The sequence below is a fragment of the Schistocerca serialis genome, chromosome 2, assembly GCF_023864345.2.
Source record: "Schistocerca serialis cubense isolate TAMUIC-IGC-003099 chromosome 2, iqSchSeri2.2, whole genome shotgun sequence".
Classification (NCBI taxonomy): domain Eukaryota; kingdom Metazoa; phylum Arthropoda; class Insecta; order Orthoptera; family Acrididae; genus Schistocerca; species Schistocerca serialis.
In genome coordinates this window covers 739,317,927-739,333,600 of record NC_064639.1, presented here as the reverse complement: position 1 = coordinate 739,333,600, position 15,674 = coordinate 739,317,927, and the positions used below count along the sequence as shown (strand labels likewise).

General features: G+C 40.3%; 1 protein-coding gene across 2 annotated transcripts in view; it reads left to right on the top strand.

The window, feature by feature from the left end:
* Positions 1–15,674, top strand: part of LOC126457939 (uncharacterized) — a 422,121-nt gene that overhangs the window by 363,355 nt on the left and 43,092 nt on the right. For both annotated transcript variants that reach the window (XM_050094658.1, XM_050094659.1), the window contains one exon: positions 9,200–9,288. In XM_050094658.1, the coding sequence (XP_049950615.1) occupies positions 9,200–9,288 (89 nt within the window). The remainder of the gene's footprint in view (positions 1–9,199; positions 9,289–15,674) is intronic.

Sequence of the window (15,674 nt, the reverse complement as noted above, 5' to 3'; positions counted from 1 at the left end):
ATTCCAGGGCAGTTAATTGTAACAATTACATACATTCAGCTTAACAGCTCATGCTTTGAAGTTGCTGTCAAGAATAATATCCAGAAGAATGGCAAGTAAAATTGAGGAGCTGCTAAATGACAACCAGTTTGGCTTTTGGAAAGGTAAATGCCCCAGGCAGGTAATCTTGATAATATGTTTGATAATGGAAGCAAGATTTAAGAAAACTCAGGACACATTCAGTGGGTATATTAATTTATATATATAAAAAAAATAAAAAATAAAAATAAATTGACATTGTAGAATGGTGCAAGATGTTCAAAATTCTGAGAAAAATAGGAGTAAGCTATAGAGAAAGATGTATAATGTACAGTACTTACAAGCACGAAGGTGGAACGATAAGGATGGAAGGCCAAAAATGAAGTCCGTAGATTGGTAAGAGTATAAGATAGGTATGCAGTCTTTCACTCCTTCTGTTCAATCTAGACTTCGAAAAAGCATTAACAGAGATAAGAGAGGTTCACTGGTGGTGTTAAAATTCAGAATGACAAGATATCAATGATAAGATTCACTGAGGACATTACTTTCCTGTTAAATTGAAGAAGAATCACAGGACCTTTTGAGTGCACTGAATGATTTGCTGTGTACAGAGTGTGGATTGAGAGTAAACCAAACAAAGATGAAACTTATGTTAAGTAGCATAAATGAGGTTAGCAATAAACATTGAAGTTAGTGGTTACGAAGGAGATGAAGTGAAGGAATTCTGCTATCTTGGAACCATAATAAGACATGACAGATGAGGCAAAGAGGACACAAAAAGCAGAAGAACACAGGCAGAGAGAGCATTTGTGGGTGCAAACACTAGAAAAGAAGAGAATCAAAGTCTTTGAGATGTGGTGCTGTAGCAGGATGTGGACTGCTAAGATATAGAATGAGGCAGTTTTCCACAGAACTGGCAAAGAAAGGAACATTTGAAAAACTGTGAGAAGAAGGGCAGAATTATAGGTGGTAAGGCATCATGAAATAATTTCCATGTTATTAAATGGAGCTGTGGAGGACGAAAACTGCAGGGGAAGATAGCGATAATTGAGGACAAAGAGCACAGTTACCTAGTAGGTAGTCTCAACATGTGGAAACATATAGGCTTCAGAATGATGAACACATACAAGAGTTAAGTACAAATAATCAGGTCAGTGGTAGCCCTACTGTTTTGAGAAAATCAGAACATTGGATTGAAGTGTATACCTAAACCCCACTTCCAATAGCAAATATTCAGTCAGCTGGAAACAAATTAAATGAAACAGACATGGTACAGACAGTCCTGGCAGAACATCAATAACTTAGGAGTAAAGGAAAGAACTCACCTAATAATGGAAGCGTTGAGTCATTAAGGCATGCGCGTCAATATGCGTGAACCCGTGCAAACGTGTGTGGGTGCATGTAATTGATCCTCATGAACAAATTTGTCCAAAAGCTAGAGGAGTTTTATTCCATTATGTACACCTTTCAATGATTCAATGCTTCCACTGTTTGGTGAGCTGTTTCCCTCACTTCTAAATTACTTAAATGAAGTTGATATCATCTTAAGCATAAGCTACTGATAATATCTTTCGTGGAAATGAACAATGGTTCACACAAACTGAATCTGCCTTATACATTCCAGAAGGATATGTGTTAGCAACTAGTTTTTGTTGGATTAAAATTAGCTTTGAAGAAGGTGTTATTTTTGTAAATAAAGCTGTTAACATTAACTGTGACACAGTGTATATTGATATGTTTTCTTAAATCAAAGTTCTTGAAATTAGAGCTGTACCACTTTCTGTCACTAAGCCAATACTTGTCTCTGCCCACAGTAATTCACATTCTGATGTTACTGTGATATCTGACCATGTTAAGAATCTCACTAATTATCTGACAGTGAAACATGACCAATCTTAACATAGGCTGTAAAATGCAAACTTTGACCTGACCTGCTTTTTGAATTTTTTAAGAGCTATCAAAATGTATTGTACTAATGAACTTTCATCAAGATGAGACACGTACTTTAACAATACAATTACCAACCTAGATGCCGACCGGAGTGGCCGAGCGGTTCTAGGCGCTACAGTCTGGAACCGCGTGACCGCAACGGTCGCAGGTTCGAATCCTGCCTCGGGCATGGATGTGTGTGATGTCCTTAGGTTAGTTAGGTTTAAGTAGTTCTAAGTTCTAGGGGACTGATGACCTCAGAAGTTAAGTCCCATAGTGCTCAGAGCCATTTGAACCATTTGAACCAACCTAGATATAAATGTAGTGGAAGTATGAAAAAAAAAAAGAAGGAAAAAAACCTTCAGTCACACTATTTTTCATGTTTTATTCAGTGCACAATGCATTTCTGTCTCTGCAGGTCCATCATCAGATGTAATTTTTCTTAATACATGCTTTATTTTTGCTCTTGAATGAGGTGAAATGCATATTCCTGTCATAAAAATATTTGATGTTAGGTTATGAATTTCATAAGTCAAACACGGAAAAGATTTGCAAATTAGTGGAAAAGATGGAAAAGTGGAAACTTACCAAGTAATCCAAGAAAACCATTTTTAACATTTTAGAACCATCATACAGTCTTTTCTCCATGATGCTCTTATATATCACTTCACTCAAGAGGCACATTTGCATACACATGTTTGTTAACACTTCACAAAAGTTTTTGTACATAGTGTGATCAAAGATGAACTTCTTCGTAGTACTAAAGACCTAATTATTAAACAATTGATATATAGAGTGTAATGGATCTGGGAGATGTGTTATTTTCTACCGGATTTGTCGATACCAAATCTAGTGAGGGAGGTTGTAAATGTTTTCTTATACTTTTGTCAGAATATTTTTTGTGAATTGTAATTTGCCTTATTTTATGCTAATTTGCTTATATGTTCAAGAGTGACAGCATATTGATTAATATTAGTAGATGTGACGAATAATATCAAAGAGACTGGTTACAAGTGGAAGCTTGTGTGTTGTGTGAAATGTCTTTGACACTGGAGTCGTCTTTGACCGTAGTCAGTCAGCAGTGAACACTCGGTGTGTGACGGTGGAACAATGTACAGGTCCCCGTTATAATAATTTCCAAGTGACCAGCAAAAATGAGTTATTCTACTACTTTTTTATATAAACATCAAGAAGGAAGCACATTCGGCAAAATGGTATTTGAAGCACCAAAAATGAGGCAAACGCATTGAACCAGGACATTTCCGCAGCCGACAAAACAGCATTATGAAATCACTTTCACTAAACGACTGAAGCCAACACCAAAAAGGCAAATATCATCTTATAAACATCCACGAAAAAGTGGGTACTGTCACGAAATATGCTAAATTCAAGTATATAAAAGTAGTGAGCATATTTCAATAGGGAATAACTTAAGAATAGGTCTTTAAAATAACTGAAATAACTGTGGCTTGCGAAATCTGTTTGTTCATTTAACATAGATTCTCGTTTTTCTTATTTTGTGGAGGTATATTTCCAGACGTTCTAACAGATTTAGGGTCTTACCTACTGGCTTCATTATGTTGTACTACCAAATTGTTTTGTAGACTGTTGATGACATGTTTTATTTCCAAGATATGTTTGCAATAACTGACTTTTCAGAGTGGTTGAGCCTGAAAGCATTATAAGTATTCTTGAAGTTTCTGCTTATTTTTCCTACATACTGGAGCATGATACTTTGTACACTCCACTTTTGTTGTATGTTTGTGTATTTGATTTTGTGTTATGGATGCGTAAGTTACCTAACTTCTTATTAGCGGAGAATGCAACTTTATATTTGTTTTTTTGAAAAGATTAGCAAATTTTTGTGATATGGGCCCCAGGTATGGGATACTGGCAAGTATATTCTCTTCTTTCACAGTGTGGCCATTTGTTGTCTTACTTTTGTGTCTTTGTGTGTCTAAATTGTCAATTTTTTTCATTGTATAGTCATTGCTTATGGCAGTGCTCTTTATTGTATCTATCTCTATCTTGATAGTGTTTTCTTCTTAATCAATAGAGTGTACTCTGTGTAGCATGGACCTAAATCAGCATGTTCCTGTGTGGTGGGATGACATGATGAGTTGTCCAGTGTTATGTCTATGTATGTGTGCTTTCTGTGTATGCTGGACTCAGGTTTCTGTTGGAGGTTTTTAGATCCAGGAAATTAATGCTTTTGGTGTCCTCGTGTTCTACACACATCCAAAAAAATTTTTTTGCGTCACCCCGGTCCCAGAACTCCTGAAGATAGACATAGACTGTGGATATTGTATCACAGACACAGTCCCTTTGACTGTTCAGAGATGTTACTAAAACTGCCCAAAGATGTAAACAACCATGCATGAGCAGCACCTATTAGACAGAGGGGTCCAACAGCCATTAAAGTCCAGTCATTCCACCAAGAAGAAGGTACACAGCTTGTGTTGTCTGTTGTACAACCATGCCTAGACGGTCAATACTGCGGTTTGATCATGTCCGCATTGTTACTTTGTGCCAGGAAGGGCTCTCAACAAGGGAAGTGTTTAGGCGTCTTGGAGTGAACCAAAGTGATGTGGTTCGGACATAGAGGAAATACAGAAAGACAGGAACTTTCGATGGCATGCCTTGCTCAGACCACCCAAGGGCTACTACTGCAGTGGATGACCACTACCTACGGATTATGGCTTGGAGGAACCCTGACAGCAACACCACCATGTTGAATAGTGCTTTTCGTGCAGCCACAGGACATCGATTTATGACAAAAACTGTGCGCAATAGAATGCATGATGTGCAACTTCACTCCTGACGTCTATGGTGAGGTCGATCTTTGCAACCACAACACCACACAGTGCAGTACAGATGGGCCCAACAACCAGGCTGAATGGACCACTCAGGATTGGCATCACGTTCTCTTCACCGATGAGTGTCGCATATGCCTTCAACCAGACAATCGTCGGAGTCGGTTTTGGAGGCAACCCGGTCAGGCTGAATGCCTTAGACACACTGTCCAGCGAGGGCAGCAAGGTGGAGGTTACCTTCTGTTTTGGGGTGGCATTATGTGGGGCCGATGTACGCCGCTAGTGGTCATGGAAGGCGCCATGGCTGTACAATAAGTGAATTCCATCCTCCAACCAATAGAGCAACCATATCGGCAGTTTATCAACAGAGAAAGCTAGTAAACAGCATAAACATGAAACTCAATAATAAAATGTCAAGATTCTGAAAGCTGACAAAAGCAATACTGTAGTAATTATGAACAAAGATGAATACATCACTAAAACACTTACTTTCTTTTCTGAAAACAACATAACAGAGCTCAAACAAGTTCCAACTGTAAAATTCAAAAACAAAATTAGAAAAATGGTTAATAAATGCAACGTCCTTTTCACAGAAAAACAAGCAAAAACATGCACATTAATGACTCCCACAGTCCTGAGACAGAGAGCTCAACCTAAGACCCATAAACCACATGATCCGTTGAGGCCTATTGTTAATTCTGAAAATACGCCTGTGTCCAAGGTTTCCCAATTACTGAATGAAATTCTGAAGCAGTACTATACGTTTGATAAATCATACTCAGTTAAGAACATAAATGAATTAGCAACTAAAATTATAGATACAAATATTCCTGTAGGTGCCACGTTTGTCTCTTTTGATGTAACTAACGTATTTGCAAATATAAGAGAGAGCAGACATAATCTTTGAAAACTTAGTAAAACATAAAAAATCGCCAGTTACAGAAACATCAGAAGTCAAGGACTTGTTGCAGCCAGTGTTGTCCCCCAACTACTTTACATTTAATGGGCAAGTTTACCAACAGAAAGAGAGTCATCCCCAGGGCAGTAGCTTATCAAGTTTTCCAGCAGATATATTTCTCAGTCATCTGGAAAGTAAGTTCTTTGATGGAAAAAATAGACTCAAAAGCAAAATTATGTATTACTGGTGATATGTTGATGATACCTTGCTGCTATTTGATGGAACAAATGAGGAGATTGAAGAACTACTAGCAGTATTCAGTTCTTTCCACAAAAACATAAAATTCATATTACAACATCAGAAAAACAAAAGAATAAATTTCCTGGATCTAAAAACCGCCTACAAAAACATAAGTTCAGCATACACAGAAAGCACACATACACAGACGTAACATTGGACAACTTATCATGCCATCCCACCACACAGAAACATGCTGCATGTAGGTCCATGCTACACAGAGTACACTCTCTTGATTTAGAAGAAAACACCCTCAAGATAGAGATAGATGCAATAAAGGGCATTGCCATAAGCAATGGCTACACAGCAAAAACAATTGACAATTTAGACAAATACAAAAAAGTAAGACAACAAATGGCCACATTGTGAAAGAAGAGAAAATATTTGCCAGTATCCCATACCCGGAGCCCATATCACAAAAATTCGCTAACCTTTTCAAAAAAACAAATGTAAAGTTGCATTCTCAAGTAATAAGAAGTTGGGTAACTTACTCATCCAAAACACAAAATCAAATACACAAACATACAATAACAGTGGAGTGTACAAAGTATCGTGATCCAGTTATCTTGACTGCTACGTATGTAGGGAAAACAGGCAGAAACTTCAAGAATACTTAAATGCTTTCAGGCTCAACCACTTTGAAAAATCAGTTATTGTGCAATATATCTTGGAAATGAAACACGTCATCAACAGTCTACAAAACAATTTGGCAGTACTACATAATGAAGCCAATGGTAAGACCATAAATCTGTTAGAACATCTGAAAAGATACCTCCACAAAATCAAAAAACCAGAATCTACAAATAACTTCATCTTTGATCACACCACGTACAAAACCATCTGTGAAGTGTTTACAAACATGTGTATGCAAATGTGCCTCTTAAGTGAAGTGATATGTACGAGCAGCATTGAGAAAAGAATATATGATGTTGCTAAAACGTTATAAATGCTTTGGTTACACGATAATTTTACGCTGTTCATCTTTCCCACTATTTTGCAGATATTTTCCGAGTTTGACACAAAACTCATAATCTATCATCAAACCTTTTCACAACAGGAATATGCCTTACAGCTCCAAAATGCATTGTGTACTTAATACAACATGAAAAGTTGTGACTGAAGGCTTTTTTTTAATTCATACTTCCACTGTACTGAATACAGTCACATTTGAAGCTGCAAAATATGGATGAAATTAAATAGATATAAATGAACTAAACTGTCGTGTGATAAACCCACTGTTATCAGATCATTTAGATTTATGGTTTACAACAACTTCCACCATCATACGTGTGTGTAAGATATTGCCGAGAATCCGAGATAATTCAGGTGCTGTGTAAAATCAGTAGGTGGGTCGATTGCTTCTATCCAGCCTCTCGTTGACCAGCCTGGGTTTATAATAGAAGAGAGCAAAAGGAAAGCTGAAGTTTTAAATTTTGTGTCTGCAGGAGGATCATACAGACATACCATCATTTGACTGCCACACAGACTCCCATATGTTGGGCTTAGAAATAGGCAGCTCTAGAGTCTAGTTCAGTTAGACACTGGACTCGCATTCGGGAGGACGACGGTTCAATCCCGCGTCCGGCCATCCTGATTCAGGTATTCCGTGATTTCCCTAAATCGCTCCAGGCAAATTCCGGGATGGTTCCTTTCAAAGGGCACGGCCGACTTTCTTCCCCATCCTTCCCTAATCCAATGAGACCGATGACCTCGCTGTCTGGTCTCCTTCCCCAAACAACCCAACCCCCCCAACCCTCTAGAGTCTAGTTCAACTGCATCTTGTAAACATATCTACACTATGAAACTGTTTTGACACTTCATGTGACTGTATTATATGTATATTACTTATATATAAATTGACTGTTGTGCAACCAAGTGCTGTTACTGCAGCTTTAATAGACCTGGTTTGGAAAGGAACTTTATAGTTCGAAACTAGTCACCAGCATAATTAAACGCAACTTTGACAAAAGTACAATAAAGGATTTAAACTAATAATTTCTTGTCGATTAAGTTGATTTAGGCCAATGCTGTCCATCACTGCAGCTGTAAAGTCTCTTGTTAGAATGTTCTCAAAAGTTTTGAAAGACATTGTTTTGGCTGTGCTATGCTCTTTGATATGAGCAATGAATTTGATTGTGTATCACATGATACCATTATATATAAATTTGAACACTGTGATGGCAATACCAATGAACTCTCTTTCATTAAATCATATCTTTTAGACAGAGTTGCAGTTGTAGTTTCGCACGCGTGTGTGTGTGTGTGTGTGTGTGTGTGTGTGTGTGTGTGTGTGTGTTACACCGCTCATTCCTCATTCCATCATCTGTATAGTCAGTGCTCAGCCATCCTCCTAATTCTTTACACACATTTTTAATTTTCACACTGAACTAATGACACAGTTCCATTTTCTAGGGTACTCCTTGCAGCGAGCTGGTGATATACATGTTAAAAACAGAGGGAAAAAGAATATAAATTAACATCGGTAAACATATCCATGTCACACTGAGTGAGAAATCACCTTTGCCTTCCATGTGTAGGCCCCTCGTTAGCCTTGGCCTTTCTTGGTGTTAGTGAACCAGATAATTTCTCAGCTATACCTCCACATTTGACTTTGAGAGTCTTCATTATGAAGCCTGCTTTCATCACAAATGTTGAAAGAGCTTGAGATGATCATCAAACTCCTTGGCTGAAACACTGACAAATATCTGTGCACGCCAATTTTTGTCCAGACATCAGTAATCTTAACATCAGTCTTGAAGAGATGCAGCCTGCATGCAGGCAGCCATGCAAAATTGTGAACATGTTGCCATGGCAAATCATCAGTATGTTTTTAGAATATTGTTAACCATGTTAATCATTATCTTCTTCACTTTAGTGTCAATGGTACTTGAACCACTGTGTTTCTAAGTTGAATTCAGCTCTCCTAGTGACTGAAACAACTTCATCATAAACAGATCCATCATTTTATAGGCTTTCAGTGTGTACAAAATCAAAAAGAAGATTTAGAAGCTGCAGTTGACTTCATTTTACACATGACAGTGGTCACTCAGTACACAGTGTTCTGATGCTACATTCGCCTGCTTCCACACATTCATTTTAGACACATACTTCCAGTTTCATGTGAACACCTACTGTTGCGATTTGCATTCTATAGTTTATTAACTGATTGCCTTTGTAACTATGACATAGCAGTAAGGAATTCCTTTAAAGTCATTTTGTATAAAGTAATGCACTGTTATTTCAGCAAGGAAGATGCTGCAGTATCTCTCAGTCACTTGTCTCCTGACTTCTGCCTCCAGCTGAGTGCTGCTCTGCTGAACAATATTGAACAGAGTAAGTAATTTTTCTAGAAGTGCCATCATTTAGTCAGGAATACAGTGTATCTGTGACAGAGCTATGATATAACAATTATATGACAGCCAGGCAATCTCATCTGTCATCAGCTTCTGCTGCAGTGGCTGAAAATGATGGCTCTTGTTCATTCTCCCACAGCCTGTAACATTCAGTCTGTAATAAAGATTCTTAATGTACAAAAAAATATAACATTTTTTGCATATGATTTCCAACAGCAAAACATATCTTTTGAAATGCATGATCATGATGCACAACTGTATTAATAGCTGTTCCCCCCCCCCCCCCCCCCCCCCCCCTTCTTTTTTTTTAATTGCTATCCGTTTGCTATTATACCATCATCCAGGTATGAAAAAATCAATTATTGATCACATGTCTTATCATTTAATGATATGAACATCCATATAATATGTGTCCTTTCTACACTCTTACACATGTGCAGAAAGCCAACAGGTATCTTACCACAAAAGATAGTGTGAACCATTAGAAAAGTTATAACTGATCATTATGTAGATTGTAGATAGGTGACAATCACTTGTGACCCATGAGTATTAATTGGTCACAATGTGCTCATAGCTATTTATATTGTTTTTGTGATACTTACATAACAATCACTTGTAATTGTGAATTCTAGTGCATCACATCTTTTGTGCTAGGAAACAATTTGGCTTTCTGTGTAAGTGTGAAAGTGTAGATGAGACATGTATTATATAGATTTCCAATTGTTAAATGATGTCATTAGATTTGATGTACTTTTCTTCCACAGATACATAGTGAATATATCCCCCCAGTGTAGGCCATCTCAGAGAAACAAGAACAGAAGACAATATTGTGAAAAGCATAAATTCCTACTCACCATACAGAGGGGACATTGAGTTGCAGACAGCAACAAAGCAAAGACTGTTGTGCTTTTAAGTTTTCAGCCAAAAGGCCTCCTTCTGAAGCAGAAAACAGACACACATTCATACAAGCATAGCTCGCACACATGACCAATGTCATTGGCTGCTGAGTCTAGGCTGCAGATCACAACTGTGTCTAATGGGAGAAGCAATCTGTGGATAGTGGAGGTAAGGAGGAGGCTGAAGTGAGGAAGGGGGGGGGGGGGGGGATGGCAGGATATGGGAGGGGGAAGGAGTAGAGCGGCTTATGGGAGCTTGCACGGACGTGGTGGGGATAGGGTAGGGCTGCTAGGTGTAGTTGGGAGGTTTGAGGAGGAGGAGGATGAGGGGGGGACGGGAGGGGTGTGGAGGGGATGAGAGAAATAGAGAAGGGGGAAAAAGACTACTGGATGTTTTGGTGGAAAAGAAGGGGAGGGATATGGGAACATAAGATACATTGCTAGGCGAGTTCCCATCTGTGCAGTTCAGAAAAGCTGCTGTTGATGGGAAGGATCCAGACAGTACAGGTGGTGAAGCAGTCATTGAAATGTAGTACATGGCATTCGGCGGCATGTTCAGCAACTGGACAGTCCAACTGTCTCTTGGTCACAAGTTACCAGTGGCCATTCCCATAGACAGACAATTTGTTAGTTGTCATGTCCACATAGAAAGCAGGCTGCAGTTTAGTTTGTGGATCATATGACTGATTTCACTGGTAGTCCTGCCTTTGAAGGGATAGGAGATGTCTGTGACTAGACTGGAATAGGTGGTGTTTGGAAGATGTATGGAACAGTTATTGCATCTAGATCTGTTGCAGGGAAATGAGTCATAAGGCGAGGGGTTATGGTCAGTTGGAGTAAGAATGGACAATGATATTGTGTAGGTTCAGTGGGCAGCAGAATACTAGTGTGGTTGTGGTGGGAAAGATAGTGGGTGGGAAAGGTAGTGGTAGGATATTCTTCATTTCAGGGCATAATAAGAGGCAGTTGAAACACTGGCAGAGAACATGATTCAGTTGCTCCAGTCCTGGGTGGTACTGAATCATGAAGGGAGGGGAGTGGTCATTTGAGGCTGGAAGTGGGTATGTGGGAGGTAGTAGGTGACAAGAGGCAAGGCATGGGAGATCTTTTCTGTACGAGGTTGGGAGGATAATATTAGTCTTTGATGGTGTCAGTGATATCCTTGGTAAATTGGAGAGGAACTGCTTGTCATTACAGATGCAATGGCTATGTGTGGCTAGGCTATATGGAAGAATCTTCTTGATACAGAATGGGTGGCAGCTGTCAAAGTGGAGGTATTGCCGGTGGTTGGTAAATTTGATATGGACATAGTTACCAATGTACCTAACATTGACGTGGAGGTCCACATTGAGGAAGGCTTGTTAGGTTGAGGAGGACCAGCTGAACTGAATGGGGGAGAAGATGTTGAGGTTCTGGAGGAATGTGGATAGGGTGTCTCACCTTTGGTCCAGATCACCAATTTATCACCAGTGAGTCTGAACCAGGTGAGGGAGTTGGGATTCTGGGTGGTTAGGAAGGATTCCTCTAGATGGCCCATGAATAGGTTGACATGGGATGGGCCATGTGAGTGCCTAATGTTGTACTGTGGATTTGATTGTATGTGATGCCTTCAAAGGAAAAGTAATTGTGGATGAGAATGTAGTACGTTTGGGGACCAGTGTTCAATAATGGCAACAATAAATGAATATCACAAGAAATGTGACATTTGATTAATAATTGATCTTTTCACACCTAGATCATAGTAAAATATTGAACTGATAGTAATAAAACATTATTAATACAGTTGCGTGTCATGCATTAAAAAAAAGTATAATACATAGTGCCAACTGAAATTCATTGTCAGCTATGTCACATATATGAGTCAAGGATCATGAACAGTCAGATGGTGCTTTGCTTCTGTAGCCAATTTTCCAAAAGTTGTCACAGTGTTCATATTGAAGAGTGTCATGGGAAACCATTCCTCTTCAGTGGCAATGTTGTGGTGCTGGTGACGGAGGACTATAACTTCATGATTATGGATATTAGTAGCCAATTTCCACAGATACCTCAATCCTTGTTCCATGAAAAAGCCACTAAGCATTGGTGTTCACTGGAGCATGTGCCTTTAGGTGCTGAGAAACCTGACACACAAAAACAAAATGAATTTCTTAAAAGCAGCATTGACATTTCTATAGCAGTCAATGATGACAATGATGAGTTGCTTGATGGGATAGTTATAGGCAGAGAAATGTTGATTGCTCAATTTACCCCAGAAAGCAAGCATTACTGTCGCATTGTATCTCCAGTTAAGACAATTTTCAAACAAACTGTTGTAGTGAGTAAAAAAGTGATGTGCATAGTGTTCTGGGGACAGGAAGGACATTGCCCTGGTGGTTATAATTAAACTTCCCCCATTTAACATGTTACTACACAGGAACTAATTACCATACGAGTACCAAACTTGTGGTAGCATTTATGTCCAAAGTATGGGGTGCATGGTTTCCATGCATCACAGCGCCACTGTCAGGTTCCAACTATGGCCACCAGTTGCCATGATCAGTCATCGTGATTCATAGCCTCACACATCTGACCAGTTGGAGTACACTTGTTGACATCTTTAAACCATTCTCAAATGGTATCTCTACAAGATACATATCATACAGCAGCTTGCACCACAGAATGCACAATGACACGTTGACTTCACTCTCCACTTTCTCTCAAGGATTGAAGTTGACGAGGGCTGCCCTTGGACCATCCTATGGACAGACAAAGCTCAGCGTCGAGACCCGTTGCCTATCCAATCTGTCTGTGGACACCGCTGCCTTCAGATCGGAGCAGTCCTGATGTATTTTGTCAATTGTGGGATTCCACGCTGCACTGAGCCGAAAACCGCTATCCCTGTTTACTAAATCGTTGTGCAGACATATCTCCACTGCCTCTTCGAAGATCAAGTCCCAGAAACTGTTGGTGCTGCACAGCTTCTTCGTTTTTTCGAATTCGAAGGTGTGTCCCTCGATAATGCTATGTTCTGCTACCACAGACTTGTTTGTCTGTCCTAGTTGTACGTTCCTGATGTGTTCAGTACAGTGCTGGGAGATACATCATTGTGTCTGCCCAATACTGTAAATGCCCAGCATCTGCAACCCCAGCTGGTCTTTGGTTGAACCAAGTATATCTTTGACTTTTTTCGGTGTTCGAAAGATGGTCATTATTTCGTGCTTCTTTAATATTCTTGCAATCTTGGCTGTTGGCGGTCCAGCAAATGGCAGAAACACCACACATTTTGCTTCATCATCTTCTGGTTTTTCCTCCCGCCTCTTGTCTGCACGCAAGGCATGTCTTATATGTGTCTCAGTGTAGCCGTTCTTTCGGAAGGTTTCCTGCAGATGTGCTAACTTACGTGGCAAACTCTCACTGTCACAGATTGACCTGGCTCTTTGTGCTAAGGGATGCAGTACTGAGTTACGTTGTGCTGGATGGTGGCAGCTCCAAGCATTGAGATATAAGTCCATGTGCATCTTATTCCTGTGGACCGAGTGTCCCACGTACTGTCTGGATTTTTCTTGATCAAAATATTCAAGAGGGGAAGGCAACCATTCTCTTCTACCTCCATGGTGAATTTGATGCTGTCATGTATGCCATTGAGATGGCGTAGGAACTCCTGTAGTTTTTCCTTGCCAAGGGGCCACACCACAAAAGTGTCATCTATGTATCTGTAGGCAGGCGGTGTTCAGTGCCATATCTTCAAAGTGCTCCATGTACAAGTTGACAAGACCTGGGGCCAGGGGGAAAACCCATTACAACACCATCTGTTTGTTCATAGAATTTCCCACCACATTTGAAGTACGTTGTGGTTAACACAAGACAAAAGAGCCTGAGTGTGGTCCTCATCTAAGTGATCTTTGAGTAGAGCTAAGGAATCATCCAGCGGCACTGGGGTGAAAAGAGAAGTGACATCAAAGCTGCCTAGTAGATCCTTCTCATCCAGGCGTAACCCTTGGAGTACCTTAACAAATTTGGTCGAGTTCTTGACATGGTGAGGGCAGTGAACCACGAGTGGTTTTAACAGCTGTGCTAGATGCTTGGCTACACCATACGTCGAAGAATATATGGTGTTCAATATAGGATGTAGTGGGACATTCTCATTATGGATCTTTGGGAGGCCATACAGTCACGATGGAGCCGTTGCCTGAGGGTAAAGCTTCCCGATGGTGTTTCTGTCAAGTCCTGAGCTTTTGAGAAGATCGTTGGTCTTGCGCATAACAGAAGCAGTTGCGTCTTTCCCCACTTTTTTGTATGCTGGATCTTATAGTAAGGTGCCGATCTTCTGCCAGTAATCTTCTGGCTTAAGTAGGACTGTCGCATTCCCTTTGTCTGCTGCTAAGACCTTATACCGTTGTCATCACGAAGGTTCAACAGTGCCTTGCACTCTTCTGCCGTAATGTTGTTCTTTGGCATTCTTGCTTTCTCGAGTACCCTGCTGGTCTCCCTCCTCAATCCCTCAGCTGCTCTCAGCAGGAGTCCATGTATGGCTTGCTCAGCGTTGCTGATGATGTCACGTTTTGGTAACATTCTTGGAGTCGCAGCAATATTCAGGCCTTTCGACAGCACGGATATTGTTGACTCATCCAGTTCTCTCTCTGTCAGGTTGATGATGGTCTTAATATTGCCGACTTCTGGCACTGTTTGTTGGTGACTTTCTTCTTGTGGAGCTCACTGCTGGTGTACGTGTTGCCATCCAGCCACTCCCAGGTGTGTGCTGGGAGAGTGAAAGCCAGGTACAGGTGGTGAGTGAGCAAAGTCTTGGCGTTCTTGTCGAGTTCCATTCTGGTAACATGTATGTGTTCCTGTACCAAGGCTGAACCAGCCCATCAAACCGAGCGAGGTGGTGCAGTGGTTAGCACACTGGACTAGCATTCGGGAGGATGACGGTTCAATCCCGCGTCCGGCCATCCTGATTTAGGTTTTTCGTGATATCCCTAAATCACTCCAGGCAAATGCCGGGATGGTTCCTTTGAAAGGGCACGGCCGACTTCCTTCCCCGTTCTTCCCTAATCAGATGAGACCGATGACCTCGCTGTTTGGTCTCTTCTCACAAAACAACCCAACTGAACCAGCCCATCGTCATATGCATTTTGCCCTCGCGAGGACAGGCATTCTTAAGTCGTATCCAAAGATCAATATACGCTTCTTTGTTAAATATTTGCTAGTAGTCACTCTAAGTGATTCTGTCACTTCCTCAGACAACGGATCTGGTCTGGAATGCCCTAGTTTCTTTGCGGCTAACTTTTCCTGGTAATTTCCTTTTCTGTTAGCACTTAATACAGATTCAACAGAGGTCATCTTGACACTCCACAGGAAAGCTGATTCATGCACAGTAGACAACCAACTCCAAACACAAACTGCCATTTGCAGAAATGATTAAATTCTACTAGTACTATGTACCAATGAGGTAACTTGAGTAGAATACAAATGAGGCCATGAGAGCCAT